At 50.6% G+C, this 24,234-nt stretch overlaps 2 protein-coding genes across 3 annotated transcripts in view; one reads left to right on the forward strand and one right to left on the reverse strand.

Annotated features, from left to right (window-relative positions):
* The first annotated feature begins 8,779 nt into the window (after nucleotides 1-8,779).
* LOC109394314 (opsin 1, long wave sensitive) lies at nucleotides 8,780-22,858 on the forward strand. Of its 2 annotated transcripts, none has more exons than XM_019664260.1 (6): nucleotides 8,780-8,964; nucleotides 13,913-14,209; nucleotides 17,150-17,318; nucleotides 17,954-18,119; nucleotides 19,580-19,819; nucleotides 22,269-22,858. In XM_019664260.1, exons 1-6 carry the CDS (start codon nucleotides 8,853-8,855, stop codon nucleotides 22,377-22,379), a joined length of 1,095 nt encoding a protein of 364 aa, XP_019519805.1. In that variant the 5' UTR covers nucleotides 8,780-8,852; the 3' UTR covers nucleotides 22,380-22,858. The 2 variants fall into 2 exon arrangements, with proteins under 2 accessions (XP_019519805.1, XP_019519806.1); XM_019664261.1 differs by lacking the exon at nucleotides 22,269-22,858 and adding an exon at nucleotides 22,128-22,247 and having other exon boundaries at nucleotides 8,815-8,964.
* The window catches only part of TEX28 (testis expressed 28), an 11,036-nt gene continuing 9,648 nt past the window's right edge, over nucleotides 22,847-24,234 (reverse strand). The window contains exons 3-4 of the mRNA XM_019664259.1: nucleotides 23,873-24,008; nucleotides 22,847-23,173 (exon numbers count right to left, since the gene is read on the reverse strand). Coding sequence (XP_019519804.1) covers nucleotides 22,874-23,173; nucleotides 23,873-24,008 — 436 coding nt within the window. The 3' untranslated portion in view covers nucleotides 22,847-22,873. The remainder of the gene's footprint in view (nucleotides 23,174-23,872; nucleotides 24,009-24,234) is intronic.

The raw sequence follows: 24,234 nt of genomic DNA on the forward strand, positions 1-24,234 counted from the left end.
TTCTCAACCTGTGGGTCGCGACCCCTTTGGGGGTCGAATGACCCTTTCACAGGGGTCGCCGGGTACTCATCTGTGGGCGTATCTGCATGTGGACCTGGAGACGGATAGAGGAGCGGTGTCTCGGTTCCTAAGACCATCGAAAATATGTGTTTTCTGATGGTCTTAGGCAACCCCTGTGAAAGGTTGAGAACCGCTGCCATAGAGGTTTTATGGGGATCACGTTTCTCAAGGGGAAAACAAGGCAGGCAGAGGCAGGCATTGGATGGGTGCATTCCTGCACATCCCACAGAGTGGGACCGCCAAGGGGACATCCCCTCTACACCCAAAACTCCCCTTTGTATTCTAATTACCTACCCCTGCGGGAAAACAAATGGGCACAAAATACCCAACTAGATCAGACCAGTCACTCACACCTGCGCAGTACCTCTTGTCAATCACAGGTGCCATAAAGTGGTCCCACGCCCTTAGGGGAACAGCCCATTCTAGAGAAAGGGGATAAAAACTCCAAGTCCTGGGAAGTCCGCCCTGCTCTTTTTGACCGCTTCTTCCCTTTTTGAACCCCTTCTTTCCTTTTTTGAGCCTTTTGAGCCTCGCCTTTGTATGTGGCCCCTCCAAACTCTTTGGAATGTAATTTCTCTTGTAATAATGGGCCTTTGAGCCATTCTCTACTGCTCGGGCCTACTTCTACTTCTTTGAAATGTACTGTCTATTCAAATAAACTATTTTTTCAGTACTTTACTCTGGCATCTCGTTCAATTCTTTGTTCGAGTTGCCGAGGACCTGGACTTTGCGCTGAGAAGGGCCCACTCTCCGACAACAGTTCCAAAGCCACTTCCACATTTTTGAGAATTTGTTAAAGCAGCATATCCACTATTCTGCACTAATTTAATGTCTTAGTTTAGTTGGGCAGCTGTAACAAAATATTGGAGACAGGGTGGCTTATAAACAATAGAAATTTATGTCTCAGCTCTGGAAACTGAAGTCCAAGATCAGGGTTCCAGCATGATTAAATAAAGGCCCTCTTCTGACTTACTTTAGACTTCTCGTTGTATTCTCACATGGCAGAAAGGGAAGGGGTCTCCCTCCGTTCTCTTTTATAAGGACATAATCTCATTCACGAGAGCTCACTTCCTAATACCAGCACATTGGGCATCAGGATTTCAACATATGAATTGTGTGTGTGTGTCGGGGGGGGGGGCACAAACATTCAGACCATAGTAATATTCTGATATATTTATACCTAACTAACTTCAGGTGCAGTTTATAACAAATCAATGAAGAAGTTGACTGAAGGCAGTTGGCTTGTCCGCAAGTATTGTGGTGCCAACAGTGTGCTATGCTTCTTCCCAGAGGCGTCTGGGCTTCAGAGCAAAGCAGTTATTTGCACCAGTCCATCCCAACTGGGTCCTCTTGCCTCCCAGACCATCACTGGATATGTTGAATTTGTAATCACATCCTCACCAGAAATGTCACTTATAAAGGTAAAGCTCAGATTCAGACACCCAACCTTAACAGCACGGCTGGAACTCACAGAAAATGGCCTGGGGCCTCCCCTAACATGGAGGGTCACAGCTTTACAGAGAGGCAAGCAAGTCACTCTCCCAGAGAAGCAGGGGCGCCCTGCATTCTGACTCAGTGGGGACAAGCTTTCTGTCCCTGAATCAAAGGCAGTTAAAAACATTTCTAGAACAATGGAGACAAAGCATATCTCTTGTTGCACTGTGTAAAAAAGATGGGACAGATAAAAGGAACACACACAATAACAGATAAAGGGTATACACACAAGAAAGACACCTGGCCCTGAGCTACAGGAAATACTACTGTTAAAACTGGGCTTCTGTTTAGAATTGCTTCCCTAATAGGGGCAGACAGCTAAAGGGAATCATATTGTATGTGCACATCTTGTTGATAATTTTAATTGCATATATGTTGTATAAGGTTTTGTCTGATTTCCACTCTGAGAGAGAAAATTAAAAAACAATTACTTGGACCACAAACGTAATTCATGATCTTAATACAAAAATGACAATGAACACAATGCAAGTGTACTAATGTTACAGAGGTGCACACCTAAAAAATGGTTGATGGTAAATTTAACATTATGCGTATTTTACCACAATTCAAAAAACATTTTTTTAAAAAGAAAAAACAAATAATGAAGAGACTTCTGGGTTCAGGTAGGAGTAGGAAGGCAGCAAAACCCCGAATTCTCCCATTTCTAAAAGCACGAAAACACAGGAAGAACGAATGATACCCCCCCACCCTCACCCCAATCTCCGGTTTTCATGAAACCAGGAAGCACAGATAACTGGTAACCGGAAGAATCTGTAGGATCAGAAGCCACTAGGGTTTACCAGGGTGGCAGGGCGGTACAAAGGGTCCCAGCGGTCCCCAGGACGCACCGACCAGGATCCACCCCTCAGGAACAGCCCGATCCTGCGTGAGGACAGCTGTGGGCAGATCTGAGAAGGATCAGGACAGAGACCGGTGCTGAAGGAGGGAGCAAAAGAGTCCAAGAAAGCGGAAGCGTCCCCAGGCCGGCCGCGCAGTGCCATGTAGGTGGGCGAGAGGCACGGCGGCGCCAGAGGAGGGCGCCAGAGAGCTAGCGTGCTGGCCAAGTGGTGGCCCCTTCCTGCCCCCAACGGATTCCTGCGCTAAGAGCTGCCAGTGTGGAAAACGGAAGCCGTTCAAACACAAACAGTGAAACATTTCGTGCGCCAGAGTCAGGGCCTTCTGCAGACTCCATGCCTGTCAGAAATGAAATTCTTTTTGATGCTCAATTTGGCACAAGTTTGGCCAGTGGGAGCCCCTCAAGCTGGTTTACATGTCCTTTTGCCATTCCCCAGTTTCTGCCACAACCAAGATGTGCCAGGCTCACCTTGTACTTCTGATAGACAGTACTGGGAAAGAAACATACAATATATAAATCCATACACGTGTATTTAAAACAATTAGTTCAGATGGAAATTTCCAATTAACACGCAGTGTTACACCTCTCTCCTTTCTCTTATGTTGAAAATCAGGATTTGTGAAGCAAAATTTTTTTGGTTTTGTCCCAGGATATAAAGAAGCCAGTTTGGACACAATAATCCTAATGTGAAAAGAGAAGCCTGTGGTAGGGAGGGGGACGCCCAGCGAGATGGCAGCCTCCCAGCTGGCTGGCCTTCCCCTGCTTGAGCGCCCCCCCACCACCAGCCTCCCTGCACAGCCCAAACACTACATAGTTTACTCACAGTGCAAATTCTGCCCAGTTTAAGGCTTAGATCAGATTGGAAATAAAACACTTTGTTTTTTCAAGTAAAAAGAAGGAAAATGCATTTAAAAATACAAGGGAAAAAAATCAAAACAAGAAAAGAAAACAACAAAAACCCAACAGATTTTCTGAGAGTAAAATTCCAAGTATCGTAACTGAACAAGATGGTGTTTCTTCTCTGTGGTGAACATGTGGCTAAAACATCGAGCAGGTTTGGCGATGGAGGTATGATGGGTTTTAATCCGTTCAAATTTTGGATATTTGCACCTAAACTTTCTAAGTATCACTTGTTGATTCAGTTTGTTCATGTGGGACTAAAGACTTCTAGGGATGAGCTGCAGAGGTCTGAGACTTCTTGGTGAAAATGATACAAAAAAAGTCATGTGCAGGCTGAAAATCACCTTAAGCCTCGTGTGGGTCAGAAATGGAACAGAGACCTTCTTTGTAGGCAGGTTTGAAAGTAAGGCTTTGAATAGATACAGAACTCTTCAGGTGTTTCATTTCTTCTGGAGCCCGTTTTGTGAAGTTGTGTTTTCTAGGAATTTCTCCATTTCATCCAGTTTTTCACATTAATTGGGATAACGTTGTTCAAAAAATTCTCTTTTAATGTCTGTGGGTCGAGGTGATGGCCTCTTTTGGTTCCTCGTGTTGGTCATTTATGCCTGGATTCCTGACGCTCAAGCCCTCCCCCCACAAGCTAAACACCTACTACACATGGCCCTGGCTTCTTGGCTGAGGACAACTCCATCCTTCTAGTTGCTAGGTTCCAAACCTTGGAGGGGCCCTTGACTCCTCCCTTCCTCCAACTGCTTCCACCTTGGCCACCAGGAAATCCTATTGGCTCAACATACAAAAGAGACCCAGGATCTGACATCACTCACCAGTCTGCTGGCCCCTCCCTGGTGGGAGCTGTCACCCTCTCTCACCTCGATCACTGAGCTGCCTTTCACCTGGTCCCCTGCTTCTGCCCTGGCCCCTACAATTCTCAGAACAGCAGCCAGAGGGAGTTCGCTAGCATCTAAATCACATCGTATCACTTTTCACTCAAAACCATACAACGCTCCCCATTTCATTCACAGTGAAAGTTCACATGCTGAAAATGGCCTCCAGGACACACACGCTCTGGCCCCTATTTCTTCTCTGACCTCCCCTCTTTCCAGTCTCCTCTAGCTCACTCTGCTCCAGTCACCCTGGCTCCTGCCCCAGGGCCTTTGCATTTATTTGCTGTTCCCTCTCCTGGGATGCTTTCTTCAGATATCTGCATGGCTCCCTCCCTCCCTCCCTCCTCTGAGTCTTTGCTCACATGTCCCTTTCTCAAAGAGGCCCACCCTGATGCCCTATGAAAATAGACATCTGTTGCCTCCCCAGCCTGGTATCCCCAACCTCTGCACCCTGTTTTCCTTTTCCCATTCTTCATCTTACTTATCACAACTTATTTATCATGTCTGGTGTTCATGTTGCCCACACACACACACACACACACACACACACACACACTAGAATGGCAGCTGCAAGAGGGCAGGCAGGGATCTCCACCTGTTTGTTCACAGGGGCCTAGAACAGTTCCTGGTCACAGGAGGTACTTAATAAATATCTGTGGAATTAATTGTTGACTGAATTTTCTGTACCAAATACTGTGCTAGAACTTTTCAAAAGGATGACCTCATTCAAACCTTACAGCAAGTAAATGTTATCCCCATCTTCCCGATGAGGGCACATGTTCTAGAGATGGTGACCAACTTGTTCAAGGTCACAGAGTGCAGACGTGGCAGCACTTCAGGAGGCCTGCAGTGAGGTTATGGGACCTAACTGAGAATATGGAGACTATACAGAGGAGGGAATATCAGTCAGTCAGAGGGGTGAGGAAAATCCGATTGTTGTCGGGTTCTGAGGTGAGCCATTTGGGATGCGGTGAGACAGTCAAAGAAACGGGGAAAGAGTCTGACCCTTGTCTTTGGTCTTTATATACATGGTACATGTTTACAGATCTCGGAGGAACTTAGGGTGGGAGAATATTTCCAACAAAGTAGGAAGGAAGGGCAGAAACCAAAAGAGAAATGGAGTCATACTTGACCATATAAAAATTAAATTCCATGTATGTAAATCTATTCTAAATACAAAGATAATGAACAATCCTTGAAAACCAGACACAAAAAGACAAATAGTGTATGATTTCATTCTATGAGGTCCCTGGAGGAGTCAAACTCAGAGAGAGAAAGTAAAATAGTGGGTGCCAGGGGCTGGGGGAGCAGGAGGGGGAGCTTGTGTTTAATGGGGACAGCTTTCAGTTGGGGAAGATGAGAAATTCTGGGAATGAACAGGGGGTATGTTTGTACTACATTGTGAATGTGCTCAATGCCCCTGAACTGTACACTTTAAAAAGGTTCAGATGGTAAATTTGATGTTATGTATATTTTATTACAATACAAAAAGTCAGAGGCAAGTGGCCAAGTGGTTTCTCGCCCTGTAGCTATAGCAGCCACTGGCTGTTAATGACAAAGCCTCCTGCCCTGCTGGCCAGAGCCAGAGCTGACTCAAGGTGACAGTCAGCCCTCAGGGCTCCTAATCGTGCTCCCCCCACTCACTTAGGAGTAGTTGGATTAGACAAATTGGCCATCTTATCTTCCAGCCGGCCCCAGCTGGTGGCGAGGGAGGGAGGCTGGGGCAGAGTGAAGGGCCTCCCCTATTTCTCCTGCTGCTCTTCACCTACATTTCCTCCTCCTCCCTGTTCTTCATCTCCTTCTCGAGTGCCCCTCCCATTTCATCCCCCCTTTGCCATAGTGAGGAACCCCGAGTGAGCTTTCACTGGGCCTCGGGGAGCACACGTGTATACCCACGTGCTGGGTGACTTTCCAGGGCAGTAATCTGCTTTCTGCTAAAACAGGACTTGATCTTCTGTTAGCCCTAATCATCAATTAGCACTCCACTCTGCAGAGACGGTCATGGTCCAGGACTCACTGCCATCCCCACCTCCTCCCACCTCTGTCATTTCCCTTCCTCTTCTCCAGGGTCTTGGAGCAGACTCAGGACTGAGCTCAGTCATTAATTCCATGCTGGACAAGGGGAGTGGGCAAGGGGTGGGCTCAAGCTGGAGGTTTCCCTCACATGTCCCCATCTTCCTCTGCCAGACCCCCACTGAGATGGCACTTCATGTTGTTCACTAAGGGCTTCCAAACGACACGGTGGTACTGGAAGCCCACGGCAGCCTCATGGGGAGATAGTGGGGATGGGGAGGACTGATCAACTCCCTTTAGACAGAAGGAGAACCTGGCCTGAGGTGGAGGGGTTGCCCCAACCAAGGCCATCCAACCAGTCCGTGGTGTTGCTGGCAAGAGACAGTCTTGTGTCCAATGCTCAGAAGGGACCAGGTGGGGCAGGCGATCTCAGAAGAGGCTCACTTCCAGCTCTCTCATTCTCAGATGCTCTGATTCTTTGACCCTGGTGGGAAACAGAGAGCTAGAGCTCCCTGGGGCCCGGGAAGAGGGGAAAGCATGGAATTGGAAGTCACAATGGCCTGGGGTTGGATTCTAGGGACTTGACCTTGTTACATCAAGCTACACTGTGAGCCACGTGAACGTGCTATGTTGATGCTATGAGCCTCTGCTTTCACTTCTTTTGGGTATATACCCAGAAGTGAAATTGCTGGATCATATAGTAATTCTATTTTTGATTTTTTGAGGAATTGCCAAATTGTTTCCCACAGCAACTGCACCGTCACAATCTAATTTTAGAATATTTCCATCACCCCCAGAGGAATCTTTGTCCCCATTTGCAGTCATTCCCCATTGCTCCTCCTCCCCCCAGCCCCTGGCAACCACTAATCTCTTTTCTGTCTCTATGGATTTGTCTGTTCTGGACATTTCATATGAATGGAATCATACACTATATGGCCTTTTGTGGCTGGCTTCTTTAACTCAGAATCATGTTTTCAAGTTTCATTCGTGTTGTAGCATGGGACAGAATTTCATTCCTTGTTTTGGCTGAACTCCATAGCATGGATAGACCACGTTTGATTTTTTCATTCACCTGCCAATTCACTTTTGGACTGTTTCTGCCTTTTGATCTCTTGTGAATAGTGCTGCTATGGGCATTCTTACACAAGGTTTTGTGTGGACAGGTGTTTTCAATCCTCTTGGGTAGCTATCTAGGAGCAGAAGTGCTGGGTGTACTTTCTCTAGCAGTCAGGGACAACACAGCCTTCCAGGTGTCCTTCAGCAGCGAGCCCAGCTTTCCAGGCTGCCAATATGCCCTGGCAAGATTGTGGCCAGGATGCTTTCCTTCAATTCCACGCAGAGCCCCTAGCCTGACACCTGGCACATGGCAGGCACTGACCAATGCTAGGAGCCATTTTTATTATGGGTGGCCCAGCTGGGGCTCCACGCAGCTCTGGCTCTCAGCCTGGCAGCCAAGGCATCCCCTCCACCTGCAGGAGTGGTCGCATCCCCGGGAGCTTTCGTGTGGAGTGCTAAAGAGTCATGGCACTGAGAACAGGGAAGTGAGGACATGAGCCCATGCCTTGGCTTTAGTGAGCTTAAGGCCAACCCAAAGGAGGTGCCTGAGGGCAGCTGGATAGAGGGGAGCTGGCAGAAGCCATGAGAAAAGATGTGCTCTCTAAGGGGAGCCCGTGGAGGGGGACGGGGTCTTCTGTTGGAAACAGGAAGGCTGGAGAATTGGGCAATTAGCAAGTAATCAGTGCCCATGCCAAGTGCAGAGCCAGCAGCAGACAGGCTGCAGCAGCTGAAGAGGGACAGCGGAGACCGCCCGTCTGGAACACTCTGGAGAGAGGCTTTCTTTTGAAGGCAAGTCTAGAGGGAGGCTTTAGTCAGGGGCGGTCCAAGGAAAGTTCGTGAACTTAGGGGAGGAAGACTCGGGCAGGTGGGGTCTGTCTCTGGGCACCTTCAGGTACTGCGGAAGGGCTGCTGGGAGGGCCCAGATGAGTACCCTGGTGACCGACGGAGCTGCAGCTCATAGAGGGCATGGGGAGGGGGAAGCAAAGAGCAAGATGCACAGTGGAGTCTCCTCTCCCCCCAGGTCTGCCCCTCCCCTCCTGGCAGAGGAGCCCCCACTGGCACAACGTGTATTCATGTGTGCCCCGTGAGATGGCCTGATGCTCAAGGAAGCTCCAGTTCCAGGCCTCAGTCTTGTGGAGCTTCCTGGCCTCCCGCCTCCCAGGGCTCTGGGGTGAACAACATGGGAAAGGCGAGTACGGGCTTTGGGCTGCTCCCTCACCCATACCCCAATCTAAAAATCCTGACCCTTGGGTCTGCCCGACCTAAGAGTGAGAGCTGGAGAGAATACATAAACAGGAGCAAGGGTCTACAGCAGCTCCTGCCGCCACCTCAGAAAGCTGGGGGCTCTGAGTTTGGTTCCAAACAAATCCCTCTGAGCCGCCCTCATGGGTTTGTCTGAGGAGCCGGGAGGCACGAGGTGGGGGAGGAGGAGGTCTAAGTCCAGGGCCCAATTAAGAGATCAGACGGTGAAGGGTTTGGGAGCTTTTAAGGTGAGGAGGTCCGGGCTGATCCCACAGGCTTGTATAAATTGCTGTGACCCCCCGACAGCACCAGGACTGGCAGGCATCAGGGACAGGGTTTTTGGAGCCATGGCCCACCTGTGGGACCCCCAAAGGCTTTCAGGAGGGCAGCTGCAGGCCAGTTTCGAGGACAGCACCCAGAGGAGCATCTTCACCTACACCAACAGCAACGCCACCAGAGGTGAGAGAGCAGGCGCCATGAGGCTGGATCATGCTGGCTGGAGCAGCCCCCTGGGACACCAGGCCCAAGGGGCCATGGGGGAGTCTGTTTTCTGTACATCGTCACCAGCCAAGAGGGTCTTCTCCCTTAGCTTTTATGATGACATGAATGGGGGTTTCCTTTCTGAAAAGAAAAGGACACCAGCATATCAAATATGCATTTTCAAACCACGTAGGCTTACCAGACCCTTTGAGAATCGCTGTCCCAGGAAAGTTCATTACTCTTTCCTTGTGACCCCACACTGCTAGTGGGCACTCATTACATTCAAGTTTGGGGAAGGAGCCGGGTCTGACTCATCTTTACATGTTTTGAAACCAAAAGGAGGCAAACACCAAGAGCAGGAGGCTTGGGGAGGGGCGTGAGTGACTTCTAGAACCTTAGGGTCAGAAGATACCATAGCAGTCATCTTGCCCAGCGCCATGCCAGGGCCCGCAGTCTTAGGCTGCACAGTCTGGTAGAAGAAGCTTGCTCGGCTCCCAGGGTTACCTTTCTGCTTCGAGCGGGACCGTGGCAAGAGAGGGCTCAGGCCCAACAGAAACTGAAAACTGTTCAGACAGCTAGAGTTCTGCCCTCAGAGCCACCCAGTCAGAAAGCTTTGTATGTGAGCCATTTAAAGAGCTGAGGACACTAGTGATCCCCAGCCCCTGGCCTCCTCCCTAGGTCCCCCTTCCAAACCAAAGACCATTGGTTCCTTGAAGAACATCTCATGTGCTGTGGTTTCTTCGCGGCCAGGGCGGTGATCAGAAACAGGGTTCCCAGGCCAAACTGGTTGAGAGCCCTGAAGTTCATGTTGACCTGTTTGCACCCCAGAATAGCCTTGAAGGAGATGAAACAATGCTCTCGCTGGGGGCCCCTGAGGCTTCTTCAATGCCCAAGATTCCTTTTTGTGAATTTTCCCCCCAAAACTCAAGTATCTACCAAAGTAGAGAGAAGAGTATAATGAACCCCCGGGTATGGATCACTTGTTTTATTTCATCTGTAACCCTCTCCACTAACCCTTCCTCCTGATTTCTAGCAGCAGATCCAAGTCATCACACCATTTCTTTTTTTTTTTTTTAAAGATTTTTATTGGGGAATTAGGGGGATAGGAACAGTGCTGGGGAATTGGGGGAAGGGGAACAGACAAGTTGCTGTCGTTTTGTTCTTCAATCTAGTTGTGGAGAATGTTGCTTCACTGCCCAAGGTGGCACCATCATTGCGCTCTTCCCGGGCGAGGCAGATCAGTCGCCGGCTTCTGGACGGCTGCTCACTGCGGCTGCTGGCCGTTCACGCTGGCTGCTGGCCACACACGGTAGCCCATGACAACCCACTGCCACAGGGGCTGCAGCCTACGCCGTCGCCGGCGACTCATGGCAGCCCAGCTCCAGGTTGAGCTGTTGTTCAGCATCTTAGCTGTAGAGGGCAGTGTCACTGGCCCTCATATGTGGGATCCGAACCGGGGCCCTCTGGCATCCCAAGCGAGTTCTTAACCATCGCGCCACTCGGCCGGCCCCACACCATTTCTTTTTTTTAATCTTCAGGACGCATGTCTAAGGGGAAAGGACTCTTTAGAAAACATAACCACAATGCCATTATCACACTTAAAAGATATCATCAAATATCCCAGTCAGCATTTAAACATTTTTTCCAGTTTGCTTGAGTCAGGGCTCAAATAAGGCCCACACATTCCCATCGATTGATATGTCTTTTCATCCTCTTGGAATTTAGAGGTTTCTCCTCGACTTCCTTGCAATTTATATGTCAAAGATAATGAGTCATTTGTCCCTGGATTCACCCACCTCAAACTCTGCTGATGGCTTCCCATATTCTCAGGGAGTTGGCCTGAAGGTCTGATGGGAGGCCGGCTGGGTTTTTTGGGTGTTTTGGCGAGACTGCACCATTAGGAGGGTGTCCCTTTTTATGGGGTGTTGACAGCTGCTGAAGCCCAATGCCAGGACCCATTAAACCACTGGGAATTGCAAAAATAGCATTCCGGCTGTCTTCATCTGTTACCTGGACTACTTCGATAAAGAGAAATTGCCCTCGTCCACTATTGGGTTCCCCAGGGGGGTAGTGTGTATGGAAAAGGCAGGAGAAATGCTTGATCCTTCCTCTTTCCCTCTCCCATTTCAAAATAATGACTTGGTTCCCCAGTGGAGCCAATTGGGTTTGACCACTGTGTCTTCTTTCTTTCCTACCAAGAATCATGGTCTCAAGGGCTTTGGATAGAATCAGAATTTAAATATCATTTAGTTTATCATTTTTTTTATTCCTCACACACTCACAATGGTCTTGGCTCCCTGGATCATGATTACCAACGCAACTGCCAACGACATGATTACCAAAAATGTAACATTTGAAAAGGTCTTCTTTTTTTTAAAGATTACTTTATTGGGGAATTGGGGGGATGGGAACAGCGCTGGGGAGTTGGGGGAAGGGGAACAGACAAGTTGCTGTCCTTTCGTTCTTTAGTCTAGTTGTGGAGGACGTTGCTTCACTGGCCCAAGTTGGCACCATCATTGCGCTCTTCCCGGAGGAGGCAGATCAGTCGCTGGCTTCTGGACGGCCGCTCACTGCGGCTGCTGGCCGCTCACGCTGGCTGCTGGCTACACATGGCAGCCCATGGCAACCCACTGCAGCAGAGGCTGTAGCCTACGCTGTTGCCGGCAGCCCAGCTCCAGGTTGAGCTGTTGTTCAGCATCTTAGCTGTAGAGGTCAGTGTCACTGGCCCTCATATGTGGGATCCGGAACCAGGGCCCTCTAGCCTCCCAAGCCAGCTTTTAACCATCGCGTCACTCGGCCGGCCCAAAAAGGTCTTTTTTTAAGGAATTTTTTTTATTAGGGAATTGGGGAAAGGAAACAGACAAGTTGCTGTCCTTTTGTTCCTCAGTCTAGTTATGCAGGACGTCGCTTCACTGGCCCATGTTGCTATTATCATTGTGCTCTTCCCGGGTGAGGCAGTCGCTCGCTGGTCATTGCACAGCCGCTCACAGCGGCTCACCGCAGCTCACGGCGGCTCAAGCCCGCTGCAGGCCAGCCCCACTGCAGCCTACACTGTCGCCGGTGACTCACAGCAGCCCAGCTCCAGGTCGAGCTGTTGTTCACCATCTTACCTGTAGAGGGCGCAGTGTCACTGGCCCTCATGTGGGATCTAAACCAGGGCCCTGCTGCTCACAGCTGGCATCCCAAGCCAACTCCTAACCAACGCGCCACTTGACTGGCCCTGAACAGGTCTTTTTGTCTTTAGGATATATGCCACTACATTCATGTAGTCAAGTCTCTTAGAAGAGTCCTTTTCTGTGTGCTTATGCCACCAAGTGGCTATGCATTTGGGTCCATTTGTTTCATTTTTTATTTTCAGGGGTTGCTTTTCAAAATTTGATACTGTTTTTTAATTGTGTGATAAAATAATAGTGGCTTCCAACTAAAATCTAGAAAAACAAGGTATATTCGAAGAAATCTTGCTTCTCTGCCTGCCCCTACATCTGATTCCCCCTCCCTGTATTTCTTAGAATACCTTTGCCTGGGTGTTGACTGTGATACCTTTCTCATGCTCTTTTCTTCATGAAATGAGTCCCACAGCTTTCAGGAGGGAGGGGCAGACTGGGACACCTGCTCCAGTGTCTCTCCTCTCTGGTCTCCCACATTTGTAGTGCTCCTGTCCCTCCACCACCATGCACAGCCCATGTCCCCACCCTGTCCAATTTGGACTCCATGGACCATCTGGGAAGGGCACTCAGGCTGCCTCATTTTGAAACTGCTCCAGCCCCTTGCATTTGCCTGCAAGTTGGAGACACCTCCCAGTTGCTATTCTCACTCTAAGCCTCTGTGCTTTTTGAGTAACTCCAATATATACAGAACATCATAGAGATGCGTCATGGTCGTCTCAAGGAGCCGAGTGACTCTCATCTGGGGAATCTGGAAAGGCTTCCAGAAACCAAAGGCATCTGAACCAGGCTTTATGGTATGGAAGGGAGAAGGACCCAGTTGCAGGGGAGAGCTTGAGTGAAGATCCAACAACAGAAAGATGTGGCGTGCACACGGGAAGCAGTGCAGGAGGTGCAGGGGGTTCATGGGAGCAGAAGCCTACCCCATGAGGCTGGCCAAGCATACTGGGGGTGGTGAATTGTAGGAGGGAGCGACAGCCAGCAGAGATACCGAAGGCTTCTGCTTTGTTACTTCAAGAATGCCCCCCTGGGCTGGCCGAGTGGCTCAGCTGGTTAAGAGCTCATTTGGGAGCGCCAGCTCTGAGCAGCAGGGCCGTGGTTCGGATCCCACATTGAGGGCCAGTGACGCTGCGCCCTCTACAGATAAGATGATGAACAACAGCTCAACCTGGAGCTGGGCTGCTGTGAGTCGCCTGCAATGGCGTAGGCTGCAGCAGGGCTGTAGTGGGCTGCCGTGAGCTACATGAGTGGCTAGCAGCCAGCGTGAGCTGCCAGCAACAGGTGAGAGCTGCTGTGAGCAACCGTGAGTGGCCGACCAATGACCGGCGACCGATTGCCTCACTCAGGAAGAGTGCAATGATCATACTAACATGGGCTAATGAAGCGACGTCCTCCACAACTAGACTGAAGAACAAAACAGCAATTTGTCTACCTGTCTGTTTCCCTTCCCCGATTCTCCAACGCTGTTCCCCTCCCCCAACTCCCCAATAAAATTAAAAAAAAAAAAAAGAATGCCCCTGCAGGTGTCCAGCAAGCCATGGCCTCTGTCCTGAGAGACAGGATAGAGGACAGGTTGTTTGCAGATGCGCAAAGCTAGAGGAAAAGAACCGTTTGCAAAGGCAGTGTGCAGAAGAGCAGAAGGGTTGACGAGAGGCTTGAGGGGAGGGTTGAGGGTTGAGGGTTGACAGGGCGAGGAGGGGTAGGATGGGCGTAGCTGTACAGGTGAGTGACGCTGCTGCCTACTGTGTACCTCCTGTCTCCAGGCCCCTTTGATGGCCCCAATTACCACATCGCCCCCAGATGGGTGTACCACCTCACCAGCACCTGGATGGTCTTCGTAGTCATTGCATCGGTTTTCACTAATGGGCTTGTGCTAGTGGCCACCATGAGGTTCAAGAAGCTACGCCACCCTCTGAACTGGATCCTGGTGAACTTGGCAGTTGCTGACCTGGTAGAGACCATCATTGCCAGCACCATCAGTGTTGTGAACCAGGTCTATGGCTACTTTGTGCTGGGTCACCCTCTGTGTGTCGTGGAGGGCTACACCGTCTCCCTGTGTGGTAAGCCAGCCAAGGGCTGAGGCTCGGGAAAGACCCAGCCTGCTGTGTGTAAAGGAAACACTCACATGACAACCCCCCAGGTGTGCCTGCAATGCACGTGCAAGGTACATGTTTGAAGGGAGACAGACCCACGGGGGAAGCTGGGCCGGGGTCATCATTTAGGTGTGGGGATTTACAGTCCAACACACCCTGAGTTCCTGCTCTGAGATAGGTTTTGCTTGGGGACAGCCAGTTTGGGGACATGCAGCTGGCTTATGAGGAAACAGATATAGAGTCAGAGGACCCCAGAACAATGTGGGAAGAAAGGGCTCTGGGCACCCCGAACAGAACTCCCACCCAAATCAGGGACATGTTTCCTTTCAGCTCACCTGTGTTGGCTTTTCCCAGGGAAAGAAGCAATTCCCACATCCTTTTCCCCACCCCCATCACTAATATCTCTGTGGGCCACGGCTCCGTTCAGGTCAACATTGGCTGAGAAGTACCCATGTGCCGGACTTTGTGCTGGGCACCAAGCATATAGGATACCACACACAGGGCCCCAACCCCAAAGTTCTCCCAAGTCTTGGGAAGAGGGAGCCCTATCCCAGATAGTGACTACACAGTGTCATCAGTCCTCTTAGAGGACCTTGTCCTGGAGGAGGCGATGGAGGGGCTGAATCCTGAGTCAGCAGGATGAGAAGGAGGCTGGTGCTAGGCAGCTGACGAGAGCTGGGCTCAGTCACTGGTTAGGTGGGCAGAGGACTGGTGAACAACGAGCTACTGCTGAGCAGACAACAAGAGGCGGGCAGGTCTGGGGTGGCACACTCAGGGGCGGGAACTTTATTTTAGGAGGAGGAGACTGGAGGGGGAGACCCAAGAGGAAGCTGGAAAATGGAAGGGAGGCTAAGTGAGAGAGCCAAAGTTGCATAGGTAGGAGTGGCGAGGAGGCTAGGGTAGGAGCTGGCTCTGTCGCAAGTTGGGTGCCTGGTGAGGCGAGGTGGTTGCCATGAGGCCAGTTGTCTTTCTCAGGGGCTCACGAGGAAGAGGAGGACAAGCAGACCTGACGAGACCAAGGTCCCTTCTGGGGGCCCTTGCACCAGGCCCCCATGAGAGAACAGAGGGCTGTAGGTTGAGAACTCAGTGTACGCCCAAGAAGACACAGAACCCAAGGGCCATGGCACTCAGCACATACAGCCTGTCTCTAGGCCCCCGGCTGTCAAAGCAGCCAAGGCTTGCAGCTGCTGCCCCATTTTTAAACTTTCACAGGGCCACCTGGCCACCACGCCTGGGTCCTTAGCTCCCACATCTAACTTGGGCTTGTCTCAGTGCCACCTAAACTGACCTCCAATTCGGATTCTCAGGAGGTGGACAATATACGTAGAAAAAGAAAGAGACACTAGAATACGAAGGGTCTGGGGAGGGAGGCACCAGGTTTGAATTACTAGTGGTGTGAGCTCCACTAAATTATTTTACTGCTCTGTGCCTCCTCCATTTTCCCATCTGCAATGTGGGGGCAGGACTCAGGAAGGAAGATGTAAATGAACACAATAAAACTTCCCACAACCCTATGAGGTAGGTGCTAACATGGTGCCCACTGTACAGGTAAGGAGACTGCCCTCCCCATCTAACTGCCTCTTATTTTACGGCTGATAACCCAGCGCTCTCCCAAAAGCATAGAATGGGAGTCACTGGGAAGGTCAGGCAGAGAACGTACATCCCCCAAGTCCAAGTGCTCCGTGCATCTCGGTGGTGGTTGAATGGCCACTACCTGAGTGGCCTAAGAATCCACATTCACGGCTGTCTCTGGCTCTGCTTGCAACCTGTTCTTGGGTTGCCCAGGTGCCGAGCAGCCAGCGGTTCTGCCCCAGTTTTGGTGCCTCGGATGCCCCTTGGCCCTCTGGGAAAGCCTATGGACCCCTTCTTAGAAGAATGTTTGCAAATGCACACAATGAGATCCGTAGGATTACAAAGGAAGTCAATGATGTTGAAATATAATTATCAAAGTATTAAACAGTAATTAATGACATAGTCCTTCATTTAAAGTATTAGTATTAAAATTATAATACTAAATTTAATTATATTATTGGATCATCGGGAAAGTCATGACGCATTTTTGCATTGAAAAGCATATAAAAATACATCATGACTTTCCTGACAAACCAATATAAACAATAAATTGTATTAGAAGTATATTTTAGACGTATTAGTGACACTATTTTGCATTAAAGTATCAAATAACTGGATCTGGCCTGACAGCCACTGAAATTGCTAAGTGGTAATGAATGTAGTGATATTGGGAACTGTCTGCCACCTCAGTATAGTGACCGAGTCACAGGCACTGCTAATGCTGTCACACTCATAATGGAAGGAAATGCCAATGTCTGTTAGAGGTTAGTGGAAATAAAGATGTCCTTCTTCCCACCCCAGTTCATGGAGACCTGAATTCTGCACACAGACCTCCAGAGTCTAAGCAGGACAGGAGACGCTTGTCCCCTCCTGCCAAATGGTGGAAAGTGGTGGGAAATCAGGGAATGGGTTCCAAGTGCCTAAGGGAACGCCTGTGTTCTGGTAGGAGGGGCACAGCTCTTGGCTGGGAACATAGCAGTGGGTCATGCTGGTGTGTACATGGCCGTTGGAGGGTTGCCTCGATAGCATCAGAGGAAAGGCTGGTGGCCAAGTAAAAGAGAGGGGAAACAAGGTGGACGAAGATGCTGAATGAGAGGGGACCAGAAGAGGCCCAGCGGGGGAGGACCGGAAAGCAGGTGTTAGGAAAAGAAATTGACCGAGAAACCCAGTGCTCCTTGCACCTGAAAACACTCTTTGGAGAATAAGGTTTTGCTGGTAGTTGGGCGGGGGCGGGGAGTGGGGGGGAGCTCTTCATGTGGAAAACTGTCAGCAAGTTTGGATGGAAGAAGTGATGTTGGAGGCTCAAGGCCATCATCTGTCGGCTCTCCCCCACAGGGATCACGGGTCTCTGGTCCCTGGCCATCATTTCTTGGGAGAGGTGGCTGGTGGTCTGTAAGCCCTTTGGCAACATGAGATTTGACGCCAAGCTGGCCATCGCAGGCATCACCTTCTCCTGGGTCTGGGCTGCTGTGTGGACTGCCCCGCCCATCTTTGGTTGGAGCAGGTAAGGATGCCAGGGTGCCAGGAAGGTGGCTTGTTAGGACGGAGAAGGGAGGGTCAGACTTGTGATTCCCTTTGCAAATTGCTTTCCATCTCTGGGCCTCTGGGGCCCCATGAATAAAGTGAGGATGGACCTGACTCTCCCTGAGAACCCTGTGAGCATACCGTGTCTATGAATGTATGAATCTGGCTGGCTGCAACATGGAAATGGGCCCCAGGGTCTCCAAGCCTCTGGAAATGTCTGTTTCTCCCAAGTGTGAGCTGCTCACGGGAACACATGGAGAGACACCGACAACCTTAGGCCATGGGCTGAGCTGGTTGACCCAGAAAAATGATTTGGGCATTCAATGGTGTTCTTAGAAGGCAAGAGGGTGCCTTGACCCTTCTTTTGTAAAACAGGGGTGTGATTGAGGTGATGAAAATGTTCTGGAACCAGACAGTGGCAATGGATGTACTAAGTGCCACTGAATTGTTCACTTTAAAAATTGTCAATTCATGTAATGTGAATTTTACCTCAATTAAAAAAAAAACCCCACAACCCTACCTAAGCCAGTGGCATGTCTGAGCTGGTGTGTGTGTGGGGGGGTGTCCCAGGTTGACCTGCCTGCACCAGGACAGGTTGCCGGCCCTCCTTTCCAGGTACTGGCCCCATGGCCTGAAGACTTCCTGCGGCCCAGATGTGTTCAGCGGCAGCTCGTACCCTGGGGTGCAGTCGTACATGATTGTCCTCATGATCACGTGCTGCATCATCCCGCTCGGCGTCATTGTGCTCTGCTACCTGCAAGTGTGGCTGGCCATCCGAGCAGTAAGCTTCCATGCCCTCCTGGCTTTACCCCAGCTGGTAGGATCTGGAGGGCCAGGGATGTCTGGGCAGGGACTCAGGATCACCCAATCCGCTCTCCTGCCCCCAAACCAGACGTGAATCTACCAGTTTCTTTGGGGCTGCAGTTACAGCCCTGGCTCTCTTGTCCTTGTCCTTCCCTATAGGATGGAAGGCACTGCCCCCTCCCCCGCCCCCATGGAGGGGCCCAATAAGGGAGCAGAGCTGGATTCCTCCTGACCCAGGACAGTTCCCAGGGCAGCCAGATCTGCAAGCGAAACCTGCAAATTAAGGGGTATTTTTAAAAGGCCAGAGGGCCCTTGTCCCCTTCATGGGCTGTTGGGCAGGCTAAGATTTACAGGTGCCATCTGCCCCAAGGCCAACTCTCTACCCACTTCCCCCTGGGAAGCGGATCCCGTCCATAGCCAGTCCCCTTGCATCCCACCCCCACATGCTGAGCTACCACTGGGGGGCCCTTGTAGGAAATCAGAGAGACACAGGAGGTTGAGATTGGGTCCTGGGGTGCTGAGAGCTTTGCACTCCCCTTGTGGTCCCCTGAACACCATAAGTTGTCCCTTTATCAATCAACTAAGCTACAATTAGCTTGATCTGGATGTGCCATCTGTTCCCATTGGGATCCTGCTTAGCACAGGTAATAAAAGGTGCCTTCGGCATGGTGCCTTTTCTATATGAAGCTGCTTGTGCCCACAATTGGATCAGCATGTGCTGATAAACTCTCTCTAGAGTGGAGGCTGGGGCCTCAAGATAAGCTCCCCTCACCTCACTACCTTCAGCCTGTGATTTGCCCGCCTTCTTCTTCCCCCTACCCTGTTGGTGGTCAGGGATCAGAACCAACTTAGCTGGCTACCACAGGTGTCCAACCATGGTTTGGGCCATGTTAGATCTGGGTTGTGGAGCCCAGGCTCCAGAACGTGTCCCTAGCCCTCAGTTTCCCCTCATGCCCACTCAGCTGCAGGCCGTCAGTTCCTGCCTTCAGCAGGCAGTGGCCAGCCTCTGAGACTTCTCCTGCTCAGACCTGAGCACAGGAGGGGACATACTGATAACGGACAAGGTAAGGCTCAGAACAGCGTCCTTAGCTCCTTCCCAAACTCCTAATGGGAGCCAAGCTAAGCCAAGAACTTGGGAGACCCCGGGTCCAGGCCATCTTAGCCAGGCCCAGCTGCTACCTCAAAGACTGCACAGCTCCCGAGAGGCCACCCTGGGCCAGGCGTGCACTCAGTCAAGTAGGAGCTGGCTGCTGGCTGGCCAGGATGCTGTAGCGGGTGGAACCATCTTCTCCCCACGACTCCCCATCCCTGGGCCACCGCCTCTCACTGCCTTCCGCACTTGCTGCCCAAGCAATAGGAACACGGAGTCCCCTCAGATACAGAGCGCTGAGACTCTCCCACTCACTGTTCCCTGTCATGACTCTCTGTCTCCCCCAGGTGGCAAAGCAGCAGAAAGAATCTGAGTCCACACAGAAGGCGGAGAAGGAGGTGACGCGCATGGTGGTGGTGATGATCCTGGCATACTGCCTCTGCTGGGGGCCCTATACCTTCTTTGCATGCTTTGCTGCTGCCCACCCTGGCTATGCCTTCCACCCTCTGGTGGCCGCCCTGCCAGCCTACTTTGCCAAAAGTGCCACTATCTACAACCCCATTATCTATGTCTTTATGAACCGGCAGGTAAGTCACACCTTTGATGGTGCAAACTAGAAAGACCCCAGAAGAGCCCCGTGATGGCTCCCACCTGGAATCATGTCTGTCCCCCAGGAAAATGACCAGGGAAGGCTTAGCACGTGACCCAGCCCCAGGCAGCTCTCCCTCTGGGTCCTTTTTATGGTCTCCGCCTAAGGGTAGGTGTTGCCTGCAGTGCCTGTGTGCTGCGTGCTCTTCCCTTCTGTTGACCTAGAGTTCAAACACCCAAGGGTTGCCTGAACATGGCTACATTTATCCTACATGTGCACTTCTTACATTCATAGGCACAACTCCTCTCAATCTTCATCTTTCCATCTTTAATCCCTAACTCCAACAAGGACACAAAGAGGCCCTTCTTTGCCACACTGACCTGTGGCTTTCAAGACTTTATGGGTTAGTTCAGGGGGGATGTGCTGTGGTCCCACCCAAGGTCTTGCCAGATGGCAGCCATCATGGGCTGGCAAACTGCCCGTGACTCCTAGACTTCTTGGCAGGTTACAGGTGACCAATGAGGCTCATCATCTTCCAAGTGTAATTTGCCTTATTATTCCTTGAATACATCACATCCACTTCATTAAGGTGCAGTTGTGATGTGACTTGATGGTGGCCAGGAAGGTCCATGGGTCAGAAATACCACCCCCTCAGAGACCTCCCATTTCACCAGACCCAGTCCACCCCTTCCAACCAGCTCTTCTCTGCTCCTCCATTTCACAGTTGCCCCATGGCTCTGCCCGCTCCAACCTGGTCCTGACTCTGTTACAGAGTTCAGTAAGCATGCCTTCTTTTGGTAAGGTTTAAATATTCAGTAGGACCAGTACCACACCAGATTCCCCAGGACTCCATTGCTGGCACCTCAGTCAGAGTGCAGTTCTCCCCTTGACCTGTTTCCTATCTTTCACATGGGTCTCTTTTGAGGTCTGGCTTTGTCTGTGGAATCCTAGGCTAGCTTACCAAGTACTGTCTTTACTTAACTCTTCCCATTCTCCCCCTCCCAGACAGCTGTCTGCACTTCTAAACCTTTCCAGGTTTTCCAAGCTTTCTTTCACCCTTTCCATGTTGTTATCATTTCCTGTTGCATTCTGAGAACTTTCTGGAATGGGACATCATGATGACAGGAAACTTTACTCTTTGTATTCGCTGCTAATCCCCTAGGACACAGTCTGGTGCAGAATGGGAGCTCAGTAAGTAGATGCTGAGTGAATGTGTTAAATGAATTCTTCAGCCTCATTGGCCAGCTCTTCAGCTGAGCTGATTCTGCTGTTCAGCCCATTTCTTATGTTACCGATTTCAACAATTATGTTTGTTATTTTTGAGAGTTTTGATGCTGGAGGTAGCTGGAGGTAGTCAAAATAGGCCTGGAATATAATAGGAAATGCATCTGGTCTTCGTTCTCAAAGCATTGTGGTTAGCTCAGTGATGGTCTGAGACAGGGGGTGGCAAACTGAGGCTCGCGAGCCACATGTGGCTCTTTGGGTACATTCCATCTCAAAAGTTTGCCAACCCCTGGTCTGAGATATCTGAGAAATGAATACAGCCCAGAACTCTTTAGGGACCAAGCAGCAAAGAGCAGGGGCTCCCTGGTGCCGGAAGACTCCCTTGGCTAAAGAGATGAGGTGGTCGCTAGACCGTTGTCTACCTAGTCCTCGCCTGGCCCCAAAATTGATGGAATAGAAACAAGATGACAATCACATTCCCTTTCACTAAAATGCCTCTTTCCGGACATTCTGGAAACAGGTCACTCTATGCATAGGCCCTGGCATCATCTTCAGTCACTGTGTGAGTTCCCTAGGGCGCCATAACAAACTACCACAGACGGGGTGGCTTTAAGCAACAGAAATATACTGTCTCCCAGTTTTGGAGGCCAGAAGTCCGAGATCAAGGTGTCAGCAGGGTTGGTTCCTTCTGAGGGCTCTGGGGGAGAATCTGTTTGTGCCCCTCCCCTAGCTTCTGGTGGGTACTTGCTGTTCCTTGGTTTGTAGATGACTCACCCTGATCTCTGCCTTCATCTTCACATGGCCTACTTCCCTCTGTGCCTTTTGTCTGTGTCCAAATTCCTTTCAGCATGACCTCATGGTAATGTACATCTTAATCACATCTGCAAAGACCATTTCCAAATAAGGTCACATTCACAGACTCCAGGCATTAGGACTTGAACACATATTTTGGAGGGACTCGATGTAACCCACAATAGTCACCGTTAGCGGCTAAATTAGATGACGTAAATGACCAAATAGTCAAGAATAGACCATCCCCATATGCAAGGAACAAGCTGAGCCTTCCTCCATTCATTCTGTAGGATTCTGAATCGCTGAAGAGAAGATGTTAAGTCATCCAGGTGACACTTAATGAATACTTTCTTCCGAATGTCCCAAGCATTACTTAAACATAGCACATTGGCCCTTCCTACTTTGCTGAATAACACTTTCTATCCTGCCAGTTTCGAAACTGCATCTTGCAGCTTTTTGGGAAGAAAGTGGATGATAGCTCTGAACTCTCCAGCGCCTCCAAAACAGAGGCCTCATCTGTCTCTTCAGTGTCACCTGCATAAATATCTCCGGGCCCCAACAACAAAAAGATCTACCTCCTACTGGAAAACGTAACCCCTGTCCCACTCACCAGGGCTTTGGCTACCACCCCCCACCCCTTCTTCTCCGTCCCTGTGAAATAAATGTAGTTTCTCTTAGCCAAAAACAAGGCACAGAAGCTGCCACTGAAATTTGGGGGCACCTGAGCCCCTGAGTATTTAGTCACTGAGTTGCAAGAGGGTGTGAGGGGTTTAGAAAGGAAAGTAGCACTGCACTTCAGAGGCTTTAATCTTTTCCAAACCTTGTGTCAGCAGATGGTACGATGGATTGTGAGAAAGAGGAGTGTGAGGCAGGTGGGCATCGCACTCCTCTCATGGGGCTGGTACTGATGAAATCCGAAAGGGAGAGCTGAGAAGTGGCTGGATGGGTACCCTGACACCTGGAAGGGGAGGAGCTAGCCAACCCAGGCCCTTTAAGACCCGTCTGATAGTGGATTGGAGTCCTTGGAATACAGTCTCTATCTGGAGGGGACCCAGGCCTGCCAGTGCAAGGCAAGGATGGCATGCCACTTCTGCCAGGCCAGGGCCCCGAGCCCGATCAGCACGAGCATAGTACACACATGCAGGTGTGAATTCACCAGCAGCAAGGGGCTGGCGCACACAGTGCAGGTGAAGACCAAGAGGAGGGTGGCCAGTGTGAGGAGCAGGGCCACAAATCGGAATATAAACCAGGGACGGCTTTCTGTCATCTCCAGTTGGGTCATTTGCTGTAGAGTTTCGAGCTTGGATATACGACTCTTGAAAATCTCCATGACCTCCTGCAGGTGACAAAAAAACATGCCCTCACCAGAGGTCGGAAGGGAAGTGAGGTCATGTACCTGAGTTCCTAAGGAGTGCACAGCAAGTGTTGGTGGGCTGAAGATTTAGGAGGGAAGCCGAGAACCTAGAGCACATACATGCTGCGGGCCCCATCCTGGGAGGGCCCACGTTCCCCAGTAACATGGAAGGTCTTATCTGACGTGGCCCACATCCAGTGTGGCCTGAGACTGAGAACCTGGCCAAGAGAGAGCTGGCCACGGACAAGAATAAGCTCTGAGGGTGTGGAAGAGAGTGAGGCTTTCTCTCGGAAGTCCTTCACTCCTTCTTACTACCCCTGGGTCAAAAGCAGGGGCTCCCAGCGGGTGCTCCCCACACCAGCAGCAGCAGCTCCTAGAGACTCATCAGCACCTCCTACAGGTGGTTCTGATGCACCTTCAGGTATGAGAACCACAGGGCCCAAGTTCCCAGATCAGCTAAACTGGATGGGGGAAGTGTGGCATGAACATAAAGCTACGACACTGCTAGCTCTAAAACAAATGTGTGAGTTGCCACTAACCCCTCAACAGGGGCACAGCTTGAGGTCATCTCTTCCCTTGGTTTGGAGGGTATCAGAACAGATTAGCCCATCCTTTGTGTCTCTCATCCCTACATCCCTCTCACTGGCCATTTCTCAAAAAGCTCCCCCATGAGGTACTCACCCACATTTCCTTGGCTCTCTCATAGGACAGATAGACCATTTTCTCTTCAGCACAGGCCAGATTCTGTTTGAGGTGATAAATTTCATTCAGATGCTCCTGCAGATACACATTCACCAGTTCTTCCAGCAACACATGTCTTGGGAGCAAAAGAGAAAGTAATATGCCTGAGTACCCCACCCAAAGCTCATGCTGGTGGTGATGGTCCTATGTCAAGACTAGACCTGGGTTGGGCCGGCCAAGTGGCGCATTGGTTACGAGCTGGCTTGGGACGCCAGAGGGCCCCGGTTCGGATCCCACATGTGAGGGCCAGTGACACTGCCCTCTACAGCTAAGATGCTGAACAACAGCTCGACCTGGAGCTG

Source organism: Hipposideros armiger, unplaced genomic scaffold, assembly GCF_001890085.2.
Source record: "Hipposideros armiger isolate ML-2016 unplaced genomic scaffold, ASM189008v1 scaffold_419, whole genome shotgun sequence".
NCBI lineage: Eukaryota > Metazoa > Chordata > Mammalia > Chiroptera > Hipposideridae > Hipposideros > Hipposideros armiger.